Below are 25,598 nucleotides of genomic sequence, written 5' to 3' on the forward strand. Positions count from 1 at the left end.
CCTGTGTCACCATGGCAAAATCTGCCGCTTGGTCAGGTGGTAACTTGTCTCACAGCCGTTGAGTGACTGCCCAGGCCCAAACCCCCGGGGGGTACCTTTCCTGGTGGAAGTGTTGGTGGTATGTGTGATCCATCCTGTGCCTAGGGTAGCCACCTGAAAATGCCAAGGTCAGACAGGCTGTAAAAAGGAGAGCAGATTCTTCCAGCGCTGATGGGTGACACTGAAGTCAGGCTTCCCAACCAGCCACAAACTGCGCTTCTGATTCCCCCAAACCGGTTATCAAGAAGCCAATACACAAATACACACAGCCCCCTTTACTAGATTTCAGGTCCTGGATCCCAAATCAGCACTAGGTCCACTAAAGAGACCAGTTCTTTAAACTCTATGCTCTTTACTAAATAAGTTCCCTCTGACCCAAGGGGTCAGCCACAGTACCAGTTTAATATATGTTTGGATCTTACCTAAAATACTACGCTGCCAGCCAGTCCTTTAGTAACTAAACTAAAGGTTTATTGCAAAAAGAAAGAAATAAACCATAAGAGAAATGTTAAAGGGTCAAAGCAAATCAGATACATACAAATGATTGAAAGTCCATATACATCAGGTTTCTAGAAGAATTGTGGAGTTGCAGGCTTGTATAGTTCCTCTGGTGTGCACCCAATCTCTGGGTGGGTCTCAGTCCTTTGTTTCACAGCTTCAGTTCAGTTGTAGATGAGCTGATCCAGAGGTAAGTTGGTACCTGAAACTGAGTCCTGGCTGAACACTGGTGACTGAAGACAAAATGGATTCCCAAGGCCTCTGCCTTACATACCCTCTGGCCCTGGCCATGCTGTTTGTAGGGTTTTACAGGAACTAAAATGGAGTCCAGAGCCACATGGGCCACTCCTGGTGCCTCATCAGGCATGCTGCTTGTGGAATTTTACAGGAACCAAAATGGAGTTCAGAGTCACATGGGCAAGTCCTGGTGCCTCATCAGGTGTATCTCCAGCTTCTCCCCCTGGGCCCCTTGCACCTGGGAATGTCTTAATGGGCCATTTAGCAGGCTATTGTTCTGCAGCCATCCTGTCTGAGTCGTTACTCAGACAGCACCATTTGAAATACAGATATATCAAATATATCTATAACTTCCATTTCACACATCACAAATGAACGTAAGTATTATCATCTTACTTAGCATATTATAACCTTCTTAACAGTACCTGACATGGCATATCTCACATGAATTATTATGATTTTGACATATTGATGTTAACCCATATGTTAAATGCCTCCCCCTCCCCCCATCTACCTAGCATGACAGTATGTATCGGGATTAATCCCAATCTGGTCCAAGATGGCACCCTTCACTCTCCCATAGTCCAGGGCATCCTAGGGATCCAGCCCCGACTGGCTGCCTGCGTTGATCCTGTCAGATAAAGCGCCAACAGGGTGGCCCAGTGATCGAGTGGGCACCTGCTGATGGTGGCTACCCACTGAATGTCACCAAGAATGCCTCAAGGGTCATCACTGGGCCCCATTTTCGATAGTTAGACTTGGAGTCTGGCTGGCAGGATTCCAGTGTCTTGTCTGGCAGAGCCAGGAGTCGGAGTTGCAGTCAGATGCATCAGAGTGGCCCATTGTTGAATCAAGCGCTCCTGTTAGGTCTGGAGCTGTGCCACTAGCTCCTTCATTATTTGCTGTTGTAGTGTCATAATTTCTTGCAACAGTTGCATCTAATGTTGCTGAGGTTGTGTGGCCTGTTCCTGTTGGCTTTCCAACAACCATTTCAAAATCTTCTCAGTGTCCATTTTAGGTGAAGTGACAACTAGGCAGGCGAAGAAAAGTTACTCTTTTAATAATCTCCTTCCCCTCAATCCTTTCTGCAGGGCCCAGCTGCTTCCTGCTTTCTCCACCAAGTGTCGTGGGGTATGTCCACCCCTTCCTCCTGTGGGGAGAGTTGGGGAGTGTGGAGCCCTGTGGTTAGAACTCGCCTGACTGTCCTTGGACTCAGGAAAGTATGGCGTAGCAGCCAGATTCAATATGGCTGCCTTGGGGATCAGGGCTGTGCGGCCCACTGAACAGAGTCAATATGGCTTCCCTGGGGATCAGGGCTGTGTGGCTCAACAGCAAGAGTCAAAGGGACTGCCCCCAGGGAGGGTGATGGCCAGAGTAGGGGGATCCGGGTCCCTCCCTATTCCACTGGGTGCCAATCCAGGGCCCTGGCAGTGGCAAAGTTTCTTACCACTGAGTCAGTGGGGAATCCACCCACGACACGCTGACTTCCTGGGAGTAATGGCTGTTTCTACCCTCCTTGAACTGCTTCCTACCCTGTCTCCTGGCATGGTGGTCCACAGGTTGTTGGGGCTTCTGGGCTTCTCAGTATGCATAGTCCCCCAAGACTCTAGCTCCGGTCGGGGGTTTGGATATGCCAAGGATCCTGCCTAGTTCTCTGGGTATTGGGCTGTATCAGCTCCTGGGTTGGAACGTCCACCGTATGTCCTTCCTCCTTGGCAGCCGCCTAGAATGAGCTGGGCTGCTCCCTTTTATAGTGAGGCAGCAGTTGGAGTATGCCCATCACACTCTTGGGGGGTGGGACTTCTGCTGACCATAGTGTGTGGTTAACCCTTTTGTGGCCAGTGTGTGGTATGTCCACCCCATCATAGTTGGATTTTAGCGATGAATAAATAAATGTGTAACTTGTAAAATCATATTAATAATACCAGCTGAAATGTGTAACTCCTTCTGCATCAGGTGAATGTAATATCTTCAGAGACTGGTATTGCCTTTTCCCTGTACCATATTAATAAACCTGACCGACATTGGTTAATCTGGTCTCTTGAGTATATTTCATAATGAACCAAAGTGTGGTCGACCAATTGACTATACAATTTGTCAACAGATGTTGGACTCTTTTCTTACAACACTCCCCATCCTGCACCCTGAGTGATGCTGTAACAAAGTTTGACTGTATTCATGGCTGGCATATTCATATTTCAATCGCAGTTAATTTACACTGAACATTTAAAACTCTTTCTTGTTTTAATAAAAACGTAACAGAGTCATAGACTTTAATGCCAGAAGGGGCTACTAGATAGCTAATCTGACCTCCTGTATATCACAAACCATTAAATTTCACCCATTTACCCCTGTATTGAGCCCAATAACTTGTTTCTAGCTAGAGCATAACTACCAAAAAAGCGACCAGTCTTGAACTGAAGACATCAAAATATAGAGAATCCAGCACTTCCCTTGGCAGCTTATTCCACCCTCAGTATTCAAAATGTGTGCCTTAATTCTAATTTTAATTTGTCTTCTTCAGCTTCCAGCCATTGGTAAATATAATGTCTTTCTCCACAAGATTAAAGACCCCTTAAGTACCTGATATTTTCTCCTGGTGAGGGTACTTATAAAATGGAATGAAGTCACATCTCAAGTCTTCTTCTGAAAAGCTAAACAGATTGAGTTTTTTAAAAGTCTGTCACTGAAAGGCATTTTCTCTAGTTCTCAGACAATTTTTGTGGCTGTTTTACCATACCCAGAGGTAAAATCACCTCCCTGTTCCTACTCACCATTCCCTTGTTTATACATCCAAGGAACCTGTTAGACCTTTTTGCCACAAGCATCACACCACAATATAGAGTTTTGTCAACTCTGACTCCTGAATCCTTTTCAGAGTCACTGCTCTCCAGCATGTAGGTATGGCCGGCTTTATCTATTCCTATCTGTCCTACCTTGTACTCTGTTATATTAAAATACATTTTGTTTGAATGAAGTCATTTTACCACGCTTTGTATGACTGCCTTATCCTCATCATTATTTCTCACTTTGCCATTCTTTGCGTCATCTGCACATTTTACCAGTAATGATTCTATATTTATTTCCAGATCACTGATAAAATGTGGAATAGCATTAGAGTTAGAACTGATCCCCACAGAACACCACCAGAAACACTAGCAATCAATGATGTCCCACTGACAACTACTTTTTGAAATCTGTCAGTTAGCTAGCTCTTAATCCATTTAACGTGTGTTTCATTGATATTGTTTAGAGCTAAATTTTTAATGAGAATGTCATGCAGCATTTAGACAAATGCCTTAAAGTCATTTTACAATCGCAGTAACATACTGTATCATGTATACTGCTGTTCAATAAAAGTTCTATCGGATGAGCAATGGTACGCTATCTTTGACATTATACATACTATTCTTACCCAATGAATACTGCTTATTATTTCTTACCATTTAATTAAGACATATCTCAGTTTTATTGGTCTAGAATAATCTGAGATGAGTTTTCTTAATTCTTGACTTTTTCCCTACGTGTACCATGACCTATAACCCTAATGCAATCTGACATTTCAATGGTTCTTATGAAATCAGAAATTGCATTATTGTGGTATCTGAGTCATGGTAACATAAGCCAGTTTCCTCTTTTCAAAGCACAAAGAAGGTGTAAAGTGTTTATGAACCAATTTGTTTTTATGAGGTATCTGATATACAGTGACAGTAGTTACACAAACTGTAGTGAAGTGATCTGAAAAACTGTGAATAAAGTGCCCTGCAGTTTCATTACATTTCACAGGTTTTTAATTTAACAATGTAGTGACGGCTTTATTTCGCATCCTTGAGTACAAGAATGATATTCTCGGTGGGCTCTCAGCCTGATTAAAGATTTTGAATAACTAAGAGAATACAAATGTATCAGTTAGATGCCTTCTGCAGCATTCTATTACCTTAATCAGCAGAGAAAAAATGTGGGGAATATTAATTAAAAAAACCCTCAGCTTAACATACTGATTGTTGTATGAAAATGCTTTAGATTTTGCGTTTAAACAAACTTTATACAACCTACATTGGAAAGATATTGTATTTTTCTGTTAATAAAACAAACCGCAGACAATAAAACAATTACACCAAATTATATTTCATTCACAGAAATGAATGTAAATTACAAATGGCATTTTAATTATAGTTTTGATAGATGTCAGTGGAGGGGGCTCGTGGAAGGATTTTATTTTTTGCAGACCAGATGGGTGACTGAAATGCAATTTCCCCCTAATTTTTCCTGGTTTCATGGGTATTCATTATTATGTATAATGGTCTGAAGCCTGTAATTAAACTAAGGTCTTTATCCACCATATGTGAGTCATTCCTTGCCTTAGAAAAAATTCTTCAGCTTTGTACCCTCAGGGGGAAAAGTTTGGAATTAGTACGGTTTTTGTCTCCTACCCTCAAATATCTCAGGAGATTCATCAAGGCTAGAGCCATCTATGTAGGGACTCTGGGTGAAATCCTGGCCCCACTGAAGTCAATGAGAATTTTGCCATTGGCTTCAATGAAGCCAGGATTTCACCCTTTTGTATCTCCACACTCAGAGTCCATGACACTTTTAGGACCCATACTGCCAGTGTTTCTCTGCTACTTACAGCCCCCAATTCCCTTGGGGACACACAGGATGTTCCAGTGTGTGTTGGCCGACATCACATAATATAGTATTGATTTGCATCATCACTATCACATGTATAGATTCACTGTGAGGTGAGACAGATGATTCACAGACACTTATCTCATGTCCCACCCTTTTCAAAAACACAATGCAAAAACCAGTGCAGTTTGCCTGAGGCCCCGTCAATACTTAAAAAGTTTTACCATAATAACTATGTCATTTGGGCTGTGATTATTTGCTGACATAGTTATGCCACTGGAAGTCCTAGTATAGACACAGGTATAGTATTAGTTGCTTTATACCGGTAAGCTTGCTTCACTTCGCTGAATTGGAATAAGAAATACCAATATAAGCATGGAGGAGGACCTGGCCTATGTGAGGAAGGAATTTTGGGAGATCATGAAAGAGAAAGAAGAGCTGTTGGCCCAGCTAAGGAAGATGGAGGGGCAGCAGAAGGCCCTGAAAAAGGCAACAAGAGAGAGGGATGCCCTGCAGGCCCAGCTGTGAGGAAAACAGGGGAAGTGACCCCCTGCTGAAAAGGGGTTTGAGGGGAGGGTGTGTGGTGGGCAGGTAGCCCACCCTGGCAGAGAAGCGGTTAATAGAGCCCTGGAGAAGCTGCCGGGGTAGCAGACAAACAGAAGGGCCAAGGGGGAAGCAGTCAGTTGGGGCCAAGCAGGCCCATATAAGAAGGGCTGCCAGCCATTGGGAGGGGGCAGTCACCCTCAGGAGCTCAGAGGGGAGAAGGCTGGCTGGCCTGTAAAGTGAGGCAGGCCAGCACCCTGGACAGAGCAGTGGCTGGCTCCAGGGAAGGAGCAGCCATGGGCCCTGAAGCAAGGGCAGGGATGGACTGCCAGGATGGCTCCAGGGGAGGAGCAGCCGCTGGCCCCTGGAATTAGAGCCAGACAGAGATGGCAGGGCTGACTCCAGACAGGGAGCAGCTGGGTCCTGAAGTAAGAGCCTGACTCTGGACTGCCATAGCCACTGATATAAGGGGGAGGAGCAGAGACTGAGACAGTTGGAGGGCTGTGCACGAAGCAGACACTGGGACTGTGGGGAGATACAGGTCCGGCAGCGGAGAAAGGACGGGTGACGCACCAGGACTCAAGCTGCCAGCCCAGGAGGTGGGCGACTGCCACCCAATCTGAGCTGGGGCAGAGGAGGCTTCCATGTGGGCTGGGGCGCAGGGATGTGGGCAGGTGGCTGCTGCCCGTCTTCAAGCTGGGGCACTGGAGGCTGTCCCTCAGCTCGGAGCTGGGGCATGGGTGGCTACCACCCAGCTGTGAACCCAGCTCGTGAGATGCAGGAGGCTGTCACTGGTCTCCCACCTGGGAGCTGGGACCTGGCGGGAAGTGGGGGGCTGCTGACCGCCTCCCTCAGAAGCTAGCGGCTGCCACCTGCCTCCCAGCTCAGAGCTGGGACCTGGCAGGAAGTCAGCAGCTGCCGCCCACCTCCCCCAGGAGCTGGCAGCTGCTGCTCGCTTCCCAGCTGGGAGCTGCAACCAGGTGGGAAGTGGGCAGCTGCAGCCTGGCTTCTCGGGCCTGTGGCAGCTGCCGCCCACCTCCCAGCTGGGAGCTGGGACCGGGTGGGAAGTGGGCTGCTGCCACCCGCCTTCCCCAGAAGTCGGCAGCTGCTGCCCACCTCCCCTTCACTCAGTTTTTCCCTGGGTACCCCCTGCCTGTGTCTCGTGTACCACAGGTTGAGAAACTATGGTTTATACAAAAGTCCCAGAGGTAAATTGCTCCTGGCACAGTTGAGTCAACCATGCCCCTCCCTATGTGTTCATGTAAAACATGGTTGCAAAATTGTTTGTTAGAATTAATAAATTCTCTCTAGCTGTGTAGGAAGGCTGAGCAGGCTAGATGTGCCATTCTTAACTCCCTGAAATTTATATGAGTTTTTAGATCTTGTGACAACCAGAGATCCTGAGTCTGCAGGGACCCCATTTTGAGTTCCCCAACCCAGGGATGATGCATCTGTTACCCAGGGTTGGTAGCTGGGGGACAAAAGAAACACCCATAGAAACTTTCAGAGGGTCCATCCACCAATACAGAGATGACAAAACTAACAATGGCATTCAAACCACTTTTTACACATGGTGATGACTCTGGGCATATGCTGATGCTAGCCACGCCTGCAGCATTTTGAGATGAAACCTGCATGCATAGCTGCTATGTGACTGAGGTAGCTGCATGCCATGGTGAAAGGGTTTACTTTCATCCGCAGCCCTAGGTCCTGTAACGTTTTGAACCTAGATTGCAGTAGAAAGGCCTTGGCCTTTGAGGCGTCTAAGATTGTGCCAGTTAACTCTATTGTCTGTACTGGTTTCAGGATTGATTTGTCCTGATTTACATAGGAGACCCAGCGCACTGAATGTGGACATGATGGTGGATATGCTGGATAGGACTGGAGCCTTGGACTGACCTCTAATCAACCAGTCATCCAGATACAGGAACACATGGACTCCTAATTTTCATAGATGCGCTGCCACCAACACCATGCACTTCATGAACACCCAAGGAGTAGCTGGCAGAGCAAACAGAACCAATGTGAACTGATAAAGGCAACCATTCACCACAACTCTGAGAAAATTCCAGCGGTCATGGTGTATTGTGACATGGAAGTGAGTGTTCTTTAAGTCAAGGGCAATGTACTAGTCCCCCCCATTCCAGAGAAAGAATAATTGAAACTAGGGTAGTCATTTGGAATTTTATTTTGTTCAGGAATTTGTTCTACTCTCTTAGATCTAAAATAGGCCTGAGACCGCCTTTTGCCTAGGGAATGACGAAATAGCAGGAACAGAAGTCTTTCCCCTGAGATACCCTTTTTTATTGGAAGATCTTGGGATCAGGGAGCAAAAACTTGGAGCCTGCATTGCTGCTGTGGATGAAACCATTTTATTTTCATCGCTGGGGTATAAATTCCAAGGGATTTGAGGGTCACCCTGGAATCCTTAAGGCTATGAAGCCTGTTGTCATTTTTTCCAAAAAAAGAAACAAGGGACCTTCAAAAGGGAGGTCTTGGATAGTCTGTTGGACCTCTAGGGGTAGCCCAGATGACTACAACCATGAATACATTCTCATAGCAATAGCTGATGCCATGATTCAAGCAGCCAAGTCTGCGCTATCCATACTGTCCTGAAAAGCAGTCCTGGTGACCAGCTTATGCTCTTCAGCCATTACTGCAAACTCCTGTCTAGAGTCCTCTGGTAATTTGCCTTCAATTCTATAATGTTCTCCCAGAGGGTGAAGTCATAGTGACTCAGGAGTGACTGTTGGTTTTCAATCCTGAGTTGTAGATTTCTTGAGGAATAAAGTTTGGGACCAAACAGATCCAGTCTCTTTGAGTCTTTACCTTTTGGTGTTGATGCTGCTTGTCCTTGTCATTCCCCCACATTGGCAACTGCCATCATGAGAGAACCCAAGGGCAGGATGTGTGTGTGTGAGATGAGAGTAAAAATGTTCAAACCTCTTAGAGGACAAAGTACCTCCTCTCAGTTCGTTTTACTGTGGGGCAAAGAGGAGGGTTTCTGCCAAAGATCCTTGACTAGCTCCATGATGGCTTCATTAATTGGTAGAGCCATCCTGGCTGGGGTTGCACATACCAGAATGTCCACCAACTTGTGAGAGATTTCACACCTCTTCTGCCTGAATGTTAAGATCTTGATGAGTCCTGCAGTCAACTGAAAGTGGTGAGTCACTTGACAGCTCAATAGCCTCATCTGGTGACAAGGACGAGGATGCAACAGGCATCTGAGGTGGTGGTTGGTATATGACTTGTGGTAGAAAAGCTGCCCAAGTGATTTCTGGCTGCTTGGTACCATTCTTGGTACTAGGTACCAGGGAATGATGCTTTTGGTGCCAATGTCTCTAGTGCACTCTCCATGATAGTGAATGGGACAGTTGAGAGGAGGTCTTAGCTGGCAGGAGGGATGCCCCATGATGTCCAGAATGGCTACTGGTATTTGTCCTGACCTAGACTTTGCTGCTAGGAGTTCTTTAAATGTTGACATTGCCATCCAGGAATTAAAGTCATATCAACTTTAATTTAGCAATTCTTAGCTGTAAGCCCCTATGGAATAAATTTTCCTTTCCAGCAAATCCAACTTCTTGGTGTCTTTTGCCATTGGCTATGGCTCTTATTGCCCTTGCCTGCCTCTTTCATTGGCTGCAGCGACAACCAGGGAACCAGGTGATGGGGGGTGTATAGGTACTCACATCCCTTTGGGGTTACAAAGTATTTCCTTTCGACCCGCTTTGCTGTGGGTTGGAGGGAGGCAGGTGTTTGCCACAACGCTTTGAGTTGTGAGATTGCCTTATTCAGAGGTAAGGCCACCCTTGCCTGACCCGGGGGGTGCCAGAATGTCCACCAATGCCAGGGTTGATTCCTCTATCTCCTCCACCTACAATCCAAGGTTTTGGGCCATCCTACCCAGGAGCCCCTGGTGAGCCTTGTAGTCATCTTGCACCATCTATATGCCCACTATTGCCTCATCCAGCAAGGAGGATGAGATGGCCTGCGCTGTCTCAGGGCCTTGCCCTTCCTGTGGGGCTCATGGGTCGCCTGCTACAGTGTCCTGGAGGTCCAGGGCCTTGGCTCCCACAACTGAGCCCCTTTCTGACTGAGAAGGAGGGGGTGCTCTCCCTTTTGATGGCATCGATTGGGACTGTCCTGTGAAGGAGCCTTGGAGGGCATGAACTGCCCATGGCACCCATAGTGGCCACTAAGGTGGCAACTGCCATTGAGATGGTAGCCACGATGGTGGTATGGCTTCTTGCCCAATTTGTGTTTCTGGCCTGCCTGATGTCTGCTCCTCACATAGGACTCTGCTGGTGATTCGGAGTCCAAGGACCCACTCCTCGGTGACCATGGGAGTGCCGAACCACTCAGTGCCGTGCTTTGGTGCCATGAAACTGAATGGTGCTGAGATCTTGAGTGGTGACGCGATGATAAGTGGTGCCATACAGGAGAGTGATGCCTCAATAAAGAGCGGTGCCATGGTGGATCACGATGTCATGATGATGATCGGCGTCGAGGGGAAGACCGATGTTGGGTCGCATAGTGGTGCCGAGACCCAGAGCCATGCTGAGATCGCAACCAGTGCTGTGACTGTGATTTGTGCCGTGATTGCGATCGGAGCCAGAATCTTGAGCAATGTCAGGAATGTGATCTTCATCAGTGCCATGGTGTCTAGGCCTCGGATGCCTCCTGGGATGGGGCCGGTGCCTCGCCATTGCTGCAGGCTCTCTCACAATCAGGACCTGCCTCAACATGGTCATGTCCTGCAGCTTCTGGGTCATTCCCCCAGCCCACAGCGCTGGGGGGTGCAGATGATGGGAGCATTAACAGACTCCTTACCGCCTCATATACCTCTAGCATTGGTAGAGGTACCAGGGTCAAGTCTCTGCATGACTCACCCTTGTAGGGGAGTCCATGTGCACCAGGCTCAGCAGCTCTTGGCTCCCAGCCAGAGTCACAAGTGCTGTTTGAGAGGTCCAACGTGAATCTCACCCGTTGTGTGATTTTTGTCCGGGAGCATCCTCGGTCCGACCTTTCTGTCTTCTTTTCGGGCACTGGTGATGGTGAATGGTGCCGTCATGCTGGTGCTGATTTTCTCGGTGCTAGGCAGAGTGTTGGTGCTGAGCAACAGTCAGCGTTGGGACCCTGACCCATGCTGAGGCTCTTACTGAGGCTGGGGTGCTCTGGGCTGAGGAGGTGAAGGGTGCTAAGTCCAGTTGGCGTTCTGAAGTGGGACAAAGTGCCGCCTCCATTAGGAGGAATTTCAATCTGCTATTTCGCTCCTTTTTGGTCCTTGGCCTAAAATTCTTGCAGCTATGGCATTTAGTTGGGATATACCCTTCACCAGGCACTTCATGCAATCCTTGTGCGGGTCACTCAGTGGTATCTTCTTAGGGCAAGTCGCACACTGCTTAAAGCTTGGGAGCAAGGCATGCCCTGGGCCTTGCGGGGAGCAAATCAGGGCGGGGGTGGGGAGGGTTTGACTATTCTACCTACTAACTACTTATCTAAATAACTATTAACACTCCATTTACACTTATATACAGATAACCACTAAGGAGAGAGCTTGCAGAGCAAGGAGACAATAGCATTCCAGCAACTGCCATGGATGGAAAGAAGGAATTGAGGGGGCTGCCTGCTGGGTGACAGTTGCCTATATATCACGCCATGAAGGTGCCACTGCAGGATGCACCAGATCCAACTCAGGGAACCACTAGGGAAAAGCTTCTGGCAATGGTGCACATGACACGCATACACCTACACTGGAATGGACATGATCAAGCACTTGAAGAAGAACTGGATGATTGTTACTGCAGATGGGTTTCATGATGAACTAATGACCCACTGAAGGATGTTTTTAACCCATTAAGAATGTTTGGTTGTCATAGCGGTTAATAATAATGACCAGATTAGAGATCCCTTTTTACTCATCAATCAGGTAAACTGAAGACCTTAAAAGAAATTCCATTAGTAATTAGGAAAACAAAATAAATGGTAAAATTAATCATGGGAAAGTACTTTTCCCTCCAAAAAGGAGTTTCTCTCACACCCTATAAAAAGATAGAGGTTTTGGAAGTTATTTTGGGGAGTGCAGATTGCCAGCATCCCACCAGTTACAGAGGACAGAGACCAGCTCTTTACTTCACACCAAGGGTAGTAATGTATCTATTCTTTCTGTATTCTGTATAGTGCTGTATTAATCTTAATTAAATAATTACAGTTGAGCCTCTCAATGATTTGACGATTATTAAATTCAAACATGCAACAACGGTCTTCAGTGGAGTTACTCCTGATTTACACTTCTTTGAATAGCTGCTATCTGTAGGAGCAGTTGCCTGAACAGTTCATATAGTATCTCAGTGCAGTAAAACCTATGTTGCTATGACATAAAACATTGTTATTGCCTGTGTTTTAGACATTTCTTAAATACCTGTAAGATTTCTTAATTTCTTCATGTGTTGCCCCCTTCTCCAGAGCCAGAATTTCATATAATGCTTCTCCTGATGTCGACAAAGCACGTTGCCTTTGTTCAGCCATCTTATCTGTGCATAACCAAGACTACTGAGGGAAAACAAAAAAGAACTGGGATCGCAGATGTAGGGATAATATTTCTTACTGTTAATTTTAATAAGGTTTAATCAGTTTGTGAAGATACAGGTAGAATAGTTTAGAATGTAAGTAAAACTGGAATAGCATATACCTTTCCAAAAAATCCACAGACCTTTCCTCTCCACAAAATACATTATTCTAAAGTGATTTGCAAAATGACAAAAAATGGCTTGGATTGGGTGCTGAGTGTTCCAAATAAAAGGCCTGATCCTGCTCTCAATTAAATTAATAGAAAAATTCCCATTAACTTCAATAAATGCAGAATCAGGCCTAAACAGAGTAAACGGGCATTTCAGCATAATTGTTGAGTTTGTTTTCCCCTTCTCTTTCAAGTCCTACAAGTATAATTCAACCTCCCACTAAGATCATTGGCTTCAAATGGGATGTCAGCTTTATACCACCCAAGGCACCCCTTTTAGAGCAGATTTCTTACCACTTTTTGCTTCCTGAGCAGCACAAAGTGTTATACCAGAGGCCAAGGATTGAGCCCAGCAGTCTTCTATAATGGCCTTATGTGTGGGAAAGGTTGAACTTAAATAGTGTCCCATCTTTAGATGTCATGGTGTAAAAATTCCAGCAGAATCCATAAGAAGTCTGTGATAAATTTGCCACAGGACCCCCCCAGTTGCATGGCATGAATGAAGGCTCAGTGTAGATTAGCGGATCCACTGCTATGCAGATCTATCAGCCATTACCTCATTACTCCTGCAGGTGCAATGGGCAGCCAAACTACCATCCACAGAGTGACTTCACTACTGCTTTGCAACATATGAGGAGAAGTGCTCCTGACCCTTTCCGAATTTGTTTATGCGGTACACACCTATACTTGGATTTGGTGTTGAGGGAAAGATCTGCATCTCTGACAACAAAACAGTCAAAACAAAGCTCTGATCACAGCAAAATATAATCATAGGAAAAATCTACAGTGAGTTGTTGGCATGCTTTGGAGACAGACATTTCTGAGAACCAAAAGATTGACTAGAGTGTCAAATAAAACTACTACTCTGCCATTTCTCTCTTCTCACTGCTGAGCTAGAAACACTACACTACCATTATTCATTTATTATTTACTAGGCCACATTTTGGTTGAGATTCAGCTTTGTAACAAATTCAAGCTCCTTAGCTGTATTTGGTTGTAAAATAAGAATAAGCATTCTACTAAAAAATCAAAAAATACCATGTTGGTCAAAAGGTTACACAAGATTACACACATAGAAGTAAACTGAACTATGTAGCTTTGGCACAACCTATTTGATTTTCTTATGGAAACATTATTTACATTAATGATTTCTTTTCATGCTTTCTTATTCAAATAAATAAATGCAAGATTCAAGATCCTATGAATTACTGAAATTCACGGATCCAGCTGAAATAAATGTCATAGTGAAAAATTTCCCAATAAATGAATTGAACATAATTTTTTAATTAACCATTAAGAATATTGTTATTTCAGGCCTCATAAATATTAATTTACCAGTTGTGTTACAATGCTATTTGTTAAGAATTAAATGTTATGACACTAACATTGGGCCCATCCTGCTCTTGAGTCAATGGAAGAAGAATCTGGCTCACTGGCATTATCAAACCTCTCATAACCAGGTAACATTAGGCAACTATATAAAGTCACCGAGATACAGCACAATTTAATATTCCATTATCCAATGCTGGATACATTGCACCACAGCAGAGGCAAAAACCAAAGGTAAATTAAAATGAATCTTACTTTAAATGTTGGCAAACTAAGAATTTGTACTTTCTCACAAAGCACTGTTTTTAATATTTTGTTATTGATTCACTAGATTTTCAATAACTTAATCAGCTGTGCAAGCTTTGAGACACTAAACTCATCTTGATCATCCTTCAGTTGTGGTCAATGAGAGTTTTGCCTACTTATTTTTAGTTATCCTATAAAAATATGAAAATAATAACAGATTCAGATGATTAAAAACAGTCAAACTCACTTTTCTAGAGCAAGTTAAAGTTTCTTTATTAACAAAAATAAAGATAGGCACAGTTCCTGTTTCAGTACCAGATCCTATATCCTACAGCTGAGATACATTTGAATCCTATTTTTAGTGTGAAATAGTTTTGTTTCAATGGAATAAAGAAAGAATATCCTTTACTTCCATGAAAGCTGACACAATATTTAAAAAGACAAGTGAAATACTGGTAAACAGTTACATAGCTCAGTTAAAATAATATTACTTAATTTACCACATTTTCAACTCATTCAGATTTGTGTTAAGTATTTATGACAAAAATAAGGTCTTGTGGTTCTAATAACATATCTGTTTCTAAAACTACTGGAACAAAGTCTTGTCTAGACAATCCTTTGTGTGAATTCACAATTTGACCAACTCAGTGTCTCAATAGTTTTTGTTAGTAATCTATTAACTCAAAAGAAAAGAAAGCAAGAACCAACAGAAGAAAGTGTTTCCATACCTGAGGCACTGTCCCATACAAGAAGGCTGCTGCTTTTCATCTTTCACATTCACAGTTAAACAGGTCATTGGAGTCTGGTTACTTTTTTTTTTTTTTTTTTTTGTTAGTCTAGTATCGAATTGGTTCTCCCTCTGGAAGACCTGTGAAAGAATCAATAAAAAATTCATGAATTTAAAGGCTGCTATTACGTGACAGCCTATGACACCAAAAATATACTACATTCATGTTTGATTAGGTTTCATCCCTTGTTATGCTGTGTCCAACTCTACTAGATGTGTTGAGTTTGTTGGATTTCCTTCATCCGTGTTTGCATGCAAGTAGTCTAAAGACACAGAACCCTCACTTTGAGATTTGTTTTTCTAATGTTAGTGGTTGTATAATTTCGCCATATAGTCACTTCCAAAACAACACTGGTGATGGGTTACAGGAGGTGCTCCTCATTAAAATTTCACAACCAAATAGAAGGGAGTGTTGGGGTGACTTCACTGCCTCTGTTAGAGCTCACCTCTTGTTCACCAGAGATACGTTATTCCTTAAGGCTCATTAACAAAATTTGGAAGAGCTATTAGTTTATCTTTGAAATGGAACAGATTGCACCAAATGTCAGGTACTAAAAAAAATTCCCAGAGGAAGGCATCCTTGAACTCCCTGAAAGGTCTACATCCCTCACACTATATCTATTGTATATAGACTGAACTATATGAAATATAGGCCACAGTCCTGCAAATGGATTCATGGACCCCCACTGATGTCATAGGCCAGTAAAGTCAGTGCAGACAAAGATCCACCTGCCTGGATCCAACTGCAGGAATAGAGCTGTACTCTATATATTTTTCAAGGACAAAGTATAATAATAGGAAAGATACACAATATCTGTGGTGCTGCCTTCTGCCTTGATTATTAGAAAGTATGTTTATTTTTAAAAAGGAAGCAACCGTGTGAGAGCTGTTCAAAAGAAAGTTACAATAATTTCACATTCTCCCGGTACTCAACTGTATCATTTTTCTTCAAACACTCCACTGAAATACACTCTCAGATAGGGACCAAGCTTGGAAAATTTGAACCTGAAAGATTAACGTTTCAGACAGTTATGGGAGATTGAAAATAGAGTTAGAATGGGTTTTTATTAAACCTTAACTATGGCAGATGCTGCATCTCCTGTTATTTTATATAAACACAAGAAACTAGCTTGTCCATTCAGCTTGTTTGTTCTCAGGTTTCAATGGACTTTATGTAAAGACAATTACTATAGACTGAATACATTTTAGAAAGAAAGAAAGAGAGAATTTAACAAAATGCTTATCCATTGCCCCATCAGAATAACATATCTTATCACATAAATAATTTTTGCCAGAAATCTCTGAAATCCTGAGAGTCTCTGGAAAAATGTTATTAAGAAAAATATTACCACTATTCTGGGATACATAATTATCATAGTTAGACATATTATTCTGTGTGACTACAGCTCCCTCTAGTGTTAAAAGTTACCTTCACTTTGTAAACTTTAATAGTTGTTTCTTTATAGGTGTTTCTTTGTTTGTTTTGTTTTGTTTTTGTGCTGGATCTCCCAGAACAAACTTAACCCTTCTGAGGAGCCTAGGATTTTCCCATTGGAAATGTCTTATATTCCAATGACTGTCTCAATAATCTTTGGACCACTCAGCATTTCATAATCTACCAAAGTTCTTTAGTTTCTGATAACATACACCACTTTGAAGTGTAAGACATGTAGTTTAATATCTCACTTATATTTCACATTAGACATGATAGGAGACTTTCATTTGCATATTAACTTCTGACAAGTTTGAAATGTGGCCAAAACTGACTTTGGGCAGCTCCTGACCAGTGCACTGTTACACAAGCAGAATCAGAGAGAATCAAGCTGAATCCTGTTCCAGCCTGGTGTAGCCTAGACTGCGGAAGATGTTGTGATGAGTTTGAGATAGTGACGCGGCGGGTCTGGTCAGGACCGATTGAGTAATAAATAGGTTATGTAATCTGTTTTGCAATTTGTTATCTAATTTTGTTTTGTGCCAAGAAAAGCAAAAGTGCTAGCTAAGTCAGTTGCTTAAATAAGCCAATCCCTGCTATTCCCTAGAAAATGCTGTATAAAAGCTTGAAATGCGAGCTATGTTATGAAACCCCACCATGAACTCACGCTGGAGTGTCTGGCATTCCCCTGCAGCCACTTCACAGAGCCCTAGGGACTCCCTCTGCTGTTTGGAGCATAAGGCGTATTAAAGATAAGTGTTCCTAATTGGAGTGGACGTGTTTTTATTCCTTACCTGGTATCCAGAACCGACAGGCAGCAGTGCCTGGCATAACAGCTGGCCCTTCCATTTTCCCACCACCTTCCCTGGTTTGTAACAGAATAGAAGGGTAGGAGCCTGGATGTGGTAAGAAAGATAGGCTCACACTCAAAGACACTGGCATCATGTACTGCGTGCTCACTGCCTGGCTGAAACCTTAGACCTTTCTCCTCCATCGGCAAACAGAGAAGAGAAAAAGGATGGCCTTTACCTCAGTTTTCTCAGCATGCCTGATAGACAATCCCACGCCTTCCTACTCCTGGTTTCTTCTCCCCAGTCCTATGATAAAAAGGAGAGAAGATATTCTTGGTTTTACAGAGACTGGAATCTGAAGAGTGGGATAACAGGTGGTGGTGGTTTTATGTGTGAGGTGAAGAGGAAGTGATCTGCATAAGTGGGGGCGGGGGCAGAACTGGGAAAGTGAGTGGATTTAACAAATGGTAATGGTAAGTGGGTTTTTGCAGGTGATAAATGGTTGTTTCTGTGGAAAAGGTGACATAGGCTTGCTCTATAGTCGCTGGCGGTAGATGGGAGATACGCAAGCTACATTATGTAGCTTACATATCTCCCATCAACTTGCTTACATTGCCGTACCACAGTGTCTTCACTGCACTGCATCGACGGGAGGCCTTACTCCTTTTGGGGAGATGGATAAATGGCGTCAACCGGAGAGCACTTCCGGGATCGATTGAGTGGTTCTCCATGGCCTCTACCTCAGTTACTCATTAAGTCTCCTGCTTTAGTCACTTTGCTTGGGATATTCTGGTAAGATATATTTGAATATAAAAGAAAATTATCAAAATTTATTATAATGGTTACAGAACTATTAAAGACATTAAAATCATGAATTTGATAAATGCTTATTAAACGAGTTTGTTAAAAATAAATAAAGAGAAGATGGTAAATGATGGAGATTGTAAAAGTGAAATCCTTATTCTAGTTTTTCTAAACTTTTTTCTCAGGCCCACTGAACTCTGACCCTGCCTCAGTGCAGTGTTTGGCTTTACAGACAATGATGGGTCTGCAGAGCAAGGAAGTTCATAGTGGCTATAACTTGCTGCTTTTTTTTTTTTTTTTTTTTTCTCTTCAGCGGAGCTCTGCCTAAAATGTGCCTGACTGTTTGAGCCCTTACTGAATTATATTGCATGTTATTTAGGAGATTATCTAAAAATCCTCTGAAACAGAGGGAATTATTCTAAGGTACTTATCTCAGGAGCTTATTCAGACCCCATGTCATCTTGGTAAATTCTGTAATTATACTAGAAATGAGGCTTTTATTACCAAAGCTTTGTCTATTACAGAATGGTTACTTACTATATTATGGCTTCAAAAACAATTCCACCATTTAATGAATGGTTGATTTTTAAAGCAGCTATATATAATCTCTCTATTCTATGTCATTAGAAAGAAGGCTTTCTGTCTGATAACCCATCTGCAATCATATCCATGCAAAAGAAGTAATTATGCATAAGGGACCATTTAGGTCTTTGAATTCTCTGAACATATTATGATGTACTTGTGCTACTGTTCATGCAGAATGTCTCATTTCAGATGAACAGCAAGTTTTTAATAATCCCTCAGAACAAATAAATTGTATAAAAACCTTGGTAAAATGAAGGAATATGAACTTCACATGAACAATCTGCTATACGTTTACATTTCTCATGACACGATCGCCATAATTTTACTCAAAAAGTTATTCACAGTGCACCTTCCTAGGTAATCTGTATAAAAATAGTTCAAAAACTGTTGGACTGCCTGGCATATACTTTATACAATTTTTTTTTTCTGGAAATGAAGGCAAAGATTGACACTTAGACAAGAAGTTTTTGAATACCTCTCAGGGCTGGGGTGGCTTGTGTGCACCGGTCAGTTACCAAGTTGTAGTTAGGAGGCAAGTAGTGGGGTTGGGGTCAGGACACCTGGAAGTCAGAGTCAGGTACCAGATTACAGACAGCATGCAAGTACCAGAGCCAGGGTCAAGCCACATCAGGAGTCAGAGTCAAGATTCACACCAAGGTAAGGTTTGGAGAAGATGAAAGCAGACAATCTGCATCATTGCTCAGACATCTCCCCATTATGGCTTCCTGGTTTATATACTGAAATGAGACAATCAGTGAGCTATAGAGGACCAATACTAAGGCCTTGTTGGGCGGTGCTTCCAGCAATGTCTATCTTCACAGAGTCCTCCAATGGAAACCTGAGCTTCCAATGGCAATGCAGAAGAGTTGGCCACCATGAATCCCCCTGATCCCAGTCCCACAGATTCTTACTTCAGGCCCCCCTCAGGTGCCAATCCAACCCCCCACCCCCAAGTCAGGGGCATGGACACAGGAAGCAGGTTCCCAAGGGCACTCCTTGGGACTATCGCCTTCTAGGTCCACGAGATACTACAGGAAGACATCCATCCATCAAGAGTTAAGGATAGCATGCCCTTTGTACTCCTCATGACCCTGGATTTTGACTGGTAGTGTGGTTCAGTCAGGGGAGGGATTCTCAGTATAGGGTTTCAGAAAAACAGAGTATAGGGTGAGGGACTAGGGAAGGTGTAATTTAAAGTTAACCAGGTTGATCTGCTGGCATATTTGGAAGGGTCCCAGAAACTGGTGAGTCGACTACTCTGGAGACGCTTTGCAGCAAGCCACAGCTTCTGGCCTACTGTGAACACCGGAGCTCACTGCCACCAACAATACGCATGCTTCTTGTAGGCCTTTTTTGGCTCCTCAAGGTGGTTTTTGAGCTCCTTCTGGATGAGTGTGATGGGATGAGCTCCCTACACTAGTCCTGCAAGAGCTGAGTTGGGCCAGGTGGGCCCAATCAGCTAATTAGGTTGCAAACAGGGGAGCTTTTGGCTGGAGGCAGCTAATCAGAGAGAGGCTCATCTGTGCAGGAACAGGCAGGGCCTATAAAGCCAGGAAGCTGGCTACGGATGGGAGCAGCTGGGAAAGGCTGCAGGAAGGCAGGCAGCAGTCAGTCCCTGAGAAGAGGGAGGAGTGTTTGGGGGCTGCAGGAAATAGTTTGCAGTTACTCCCTGGGAGGAGGGAGTTGGTTTGGAGCTGGAACTCCCAGAGAAGGGGGAAACCAGGAAGAGTAGGAAGCAGTCTAGGGAAGGAGCAGAGAGAGGAAGCCCAGAACTACTAAGCTGAATGTCCCTGGACTGGAACCTGGAGAAGAGGATGGGCCCAATTTCTCCTACCAGCCACCGAGGACATGGCATAGAACTAAGGCAGTAAACGGGAAGACTGCCTAGGACTGCTGGTGGACTGTACCCTGGAAGGGGGAATGCTGAGTGACCTAGCCCGAGGGCTAAGTCACAAAGGAGATGCTGAGGGTCCTGGAGCGAGAGGAGCTGCAGACTAGAGTTGGAGTAATGGCATGCAAACCACAGATGGGGGCATTGGCCTTGAGAGCTAATCCCCAGAGTGAACAGGAGGAGGCGCCAACCGGCGGTGAGTGGTGCATCTCATGACAAAGAGACAGATCTGCTGGACCCAATCGATGTTGACTTGATTCAGAGAGGCTGCTGGAAGCACCAGGGGAAAACAGGAATGGAATCCATAACTCACAGAGAAGGGGCTCCAACCTACAGAAGCATGGTTGGTGCTGTTATATGAAAACTCTACGTATGGGAGGAGCATGTACAGTTATCTTGTTGATAGTTCATGAAACAGCTCAGGTACTGATTTTATACTTGGTTCATCCTTTCAGTGTGCCCATCTGTTTGGGTGTGGTATGTGGTGCAGGTGGATATGTGGGCATCCAGTAACCAGAGCGCTTCGTGACAGAAGCAAGATGCAAACTGGGCCTCAGTCTGAAACTATATGGTCTGGAATTCCATGAAAAGAAACCATGTTTTGCACCTGTTGTCAGGTAGTAGCCTCAGCAGAGGGCAGGTGGTTGCAGGGGATAAAGTGGGCTATTTTAATCAGATGATCCATAACCTTTAAATTGTACTACTGTATGGTAACTGGACGCTGGGAGTTCCACAATGAAATCTAGGCTGATGGGAGACCAAGGCCTAACTGGAGTCTCCGGAGGTATTAAGGTGCCACAGGGTCTAGTCTGGGGCATCTTGGTACATGCACAGCACTCGTAGGAGTCCAGGTAAGCTTGGACTTCAGCCCATATGCAGGACCACCAGAAAAACACTTGGCAACCATGCAGAAGGTCTTAAGGTTGCCAAAGTGACCCACCAATAGAGCATCATGGCACAGTCATACCACTTCCAGTTGGAAGTGTCCTGGGGGACATATATGTGCTTGTGAAAGTATGTTATCCCAGCCACAGTGCACCTTAACACCTAATGTCATAGACTTGGGTAAATGAACCTTCTTTCGGGGCGGACCAGAGGAGGGAGACTGGGTCTTGATGAAGTGTGGCATTGAAAAAGATACTAGACTTGAAGAGGTAGAGGGGCTTGAAAATAGGCTCCTCATTTTCTTGGTAGTGGTCCCCCTTTCATGATAGAGGGTCAGCTTTCCCATTTTGGTTTTCTGGGCATTAGATAATCAAACATCGAGAAAAGAACAAGGCTCACCTTAACTGCCCGTATTCAAAGCTCAGGCCTTGTGGAGGTACTAAAGATTCTTATGGTCAATACAAATCTGTACCAGGTGCCAGGCTCCCTCAACGTTGTGACACCATTCTTCAAATGCAGTTTGACTGTGAGCAGCTCCTTGTCTATTATTTCATAGTTCATTTCAGCAGGATTGAGTCTTCTAGAGTGCAATATGCAAGGGTGCAAAATTGATTGGGGTCCATGTCACTGTGAAAGTACCACCCAAGGGTCACAATAGACACGTCTACTTCCACTATAAATGGGTGAGTCAGGTCAGGATGTGCCAGAATTGGGGTTATGGTGAAGGCAGTCTTGAGCTGGTCAAAAACAAGCTGGACTTCAAGTGAATTGAACAGCTTTATGAGGAGGGAAAGCCAAGGGGGCTATTTGTTCAGAGAAGTTGCCAATTAATCACCTATAAACATTTGCAAAGTCCAGGAAGCACTGAAATGCTCAGAGGGCCAGTGATGCTGTCCAGTTGCAAATGGCTTCCACCTTCTGTGGGTCCATTTGAATGCTCTCCGGAGGGATTTTGTAACCTAAACACTAGGTGGTGGCCTGGTTGAAGGTGCACTTCTTTAGTTTGGTGTACAAAGCATGCTTTTGTAGTCTCTCCATGATGGACTGGACATGATGGCAGTGCTGCTCAGGGCTCTCAAAAACATCAGCATATCAACAAGGTAGATGATCATGTACTGGTACAGGATTCCCCTAAACACATGGTTTATGCCCATATAGAGTGTGAAAAGCAGTCTTCCATTCATTTCCAGGCCTTATGGGTGCTAGACTGTATGCTCCTTGAAGATCTAGCTTAGTGAAGATCTTGGCAGTCCTTAGGTGGTCCAACAATTCAGGGAGGAGTGACGGGGATACTGTTACAAGTAGTCACATGATTCAATGCGGAGAGTCTATGCAGAGGTGTTGTGATCTGTCCTTTTTTCACACAGAGGACAGGTGCTTCTGCTGGAGAGGTGGATCCCCAAATTAAGCCTCTTGTGAGATTTTCCTGGATGTAGGTACATAGTGCCTCCCGTTCTGGTTCAGACATGGTATATTTCCATCCATAGGGCCCCTTGGATTGTTGGTCTATTGGACAGTCATAATCCCTGTGTGTGGAGAAGTGAATCCACATTTTTCCTTACAGACAGGTAGTCCCAGTACTTGTCAGGGAGATTGGAGTTCTGAGCTAGAGCTAATCCCTTCTGGTAAGCTCCTGCCAACTGGGGTCTCAATCAGAGTCTTACAGGGGCAGGTTGATTGATTTGTTGGAAACAAGTTTTCTGACAATATTCAGAGGAAATGATAACACTCCTCTGACACCAGGAGATACACGGGTCATGCTGCTCCAACCAAGGAATGTCATGAACTATCAGGAAGAATGGAGAGTGGATCACATCAAAGCATATTATTTCCCAGTGCCCTTTCACTACGGCTTCTACAGTGACTGTCTCTTGAGTCACTGGTCCCAATAATAGGAGCAACTCATCAATCATTTCCACCAGACCTCATGTGATTTTTGGCTAGAGAGGGATCTGGAGCTTTGGGCTGGAGGGTTTGGGCATCTATAAAGCTGACAGCAGCCCCAGAGTCTACCATCACCAATTGCTGGAGGAACGGGGGGAATCAACTTTGCCTGCCTCAAAACTTGCAAGCGTAGCAGCAATTGGGAGACACCAAGTTCCCAGATCAGGTTCTACTAAAGGGTTGGCTCCAGAGCATGCAGCTCTGATGATGCCCAGGCTATTCCCCCTCTTCTGGGCCTAGACTAGTCTATATCCTGAGCTCTTTGGAGCTAGACAAGAGGCAAGGACGTGTGCTGGTGCCCCACAGTAAAAACAGATTCAGCTGCTATTGACATTCTTTCTTCTCTAAAGTCAGGGGTCAGCATCCCATTACAATTGTTACTGAAAAATATAATGCTATCATCAAGAAACAAACTTTGAATGTGAATGTCTACATTATTGGGCAAAATTCAACCCTGCTCATACAGGCAAAAGCAAATGGCATTATCCTGAGCCACTGAGGGATTCTCTCTTATGGAAAGGTCCTACAGAAATTTAATAGGAAAGGATAACTTTTCTACCGGTTACTTTGCAACATCTTATAGAATTTAATAGAGAGTTTTATGGCCTGCTATAAAATCTGCAGGATGTTTAAAAAAAAAAACCTAGAGAAAGAATCTCATTCTCTATTACATTGAGTGGGTGAAATCTTGGTCCCACTGAAGTCAATGGCAAAACTACTGATTTTGATGGGGCAGGATTTCACCCTACAGTGTTTTAGAGTAATTTTTATAAAACCCTACACATTTCTGTAGAACCTTACTAGTTTAATCCCTGTTAAACCCTACAGGGTTTTTCCCATAATATGCGTGTCCCTGGAAGGATTCACATCAGGAGAGGGAAGGTTGTGTTGATCTGTTTTCTTTGAAATAACTAAGGCCCCAAAATTATGAGTTATTACTATTTAAGAATTGCCCAGGTATCAAGACCTTTTAATAAAGATCGAACAGATGTCTGACAGAATAAAAACCCAAGGTCTAAAAGCTAGATTTCTTCAACAGTCTGAGGAAATTCAGAGTTGCTAAGCCTTTCACAAGAGTGTACTACTGGTGCAGCTAAAGAGACTTCCCTTTTTCCCTGTAAATGAATAAATTAAAAACCATATTACATTGATATCAAACATTGATATTAGATGATGTGCCAGACCATAGTAAAACAGGAATCTTGATGGATGGCACTGAACTATAGGGCCTTGATATCCTTGGATAGTAAGCTTAAGAGGAACAGTTTCCACAGTGACTGGTCTGGCGGATAAGAGGGACCTGTCCATCATCTCTACCAGCTCTGGAATGGGCTTGGGTCACAGGGCAATCTATAGTGCCCAACTACTTCTGCATTGATAAAGTCTGCTGCACTGAGTCAATGAGGCCTGCTGTGGACAGAGTAGCTGGGAATGCCTTGGGATTCATAATGCAACTGGTACTTGTAGGTTCAGCGTTGGTGAACAGGAGCTGGCATGCGTTCCCATCAGGACCTTAGTTCGGTTTTCAGGGGGGACATCTAGTCTAGCCTCCTTCACCAAGTCTGGGCTGTCTCATTTCCTGGGTACCTTTGGACTGGTTTTCTCATGGGGCAACTGGAAATGACGTGTCCCAGCTTACCACAGGAGTAACGCAGGTTAAGACCTGGTCAGTGCTCTCTCTCTCCAGGAGTGAGTGGCCAGAGGTTCAAGTCTATCTGCATCAGCTCAACTGGTGGGGCAGAATCCAGTAGTGGGGGGTGCAGCTGTGACTCTCCTCTTCTTTCTTCCTGTGACTCATGTAGATGATTGTCAATATAGATAACAAGTTCTATAAAGGCATCCAGACCCAGTGGGGTCTTGACTCAGTCCAGCTCATCCTTAATTTAATCCCACAAGTCCCATCAAAACTGAAATAACTGGGTTGACTCATTCCATTCTCTGTCCAATATGAGATGGTGGGAGTGAGCTATGTAGGAAGCGATGGTGCCCAACCTCTGTTGGAGTTTCCACAGGGTGGCCTCAGTGGAGCACGCATGTTTGGGGTCATCGAAGATGGTTAATGTTGCCCACTGGAAGACATTCCAGTTGGACAGCACTGGTCCATTAGCTTCCAACAGGGAAGAGTCGCAGTCCAACATCCACCTCTGTCTGCAAACTGACTACCAGGCTACCTTGGTATGGTTGGAAGCATGTGTCAGTGGTCAAAGCAAGAACAA

At 44.2% G+C, this 25,598-nt stretch overlaps 1 protein-coding gene across 1 annotated transcript in view; it reads right to left on the reverse strand.

Moving 5' to 3' along the window:
- The window catches only part of DNAJC5B (DnaJ heat shock protein family (Hsp40) member C5 beta), a 44,449-nt gene extending 29,315 nt beyond the window's left edge, over nucleotides 1–15,134 (reverse strand). Inside the window, exons 1-2 of the mRNA XM_067553852.1 lie at nucleotides 14,992–15,134; nucleotides 12,371–12,501 (exon numbers count right to left, since the gene is read on the reverse strand). Coding sequence (XP_067409953.1) covers nucleotides 12,371–12,477 — 107 coding nt within the window. The 5' untranslated portion in view covers nucleotides 12,478–12,501; nucleotides 14,992–15,134. The remainder of the gene's footprint in view (nucleotides 1–12,370; nucleotides 12,502–14,991) is intronic.
- Between the last annotated feature and the right edge of the window lie 10,464 nt (nucleotides 15,135–25,598).

This window comes from Emydura macquarii, unplaced genomic scaffold (assembly GCF_026122565.2).
Source record: "Emydura macquarii macquarii isolate MOO-44397 ecotype Brisbane River unplaced genomic scaffold, CSIRO-AGI_Emac_v2 contig_1477, whole genome shotgun sequence".
In the NCBI taxonomy this organism is placed as follows: Eukaryota; Metazoa; Chordata; order Testudines; family Chelidae; genus Emydura; species Emydura macquarii.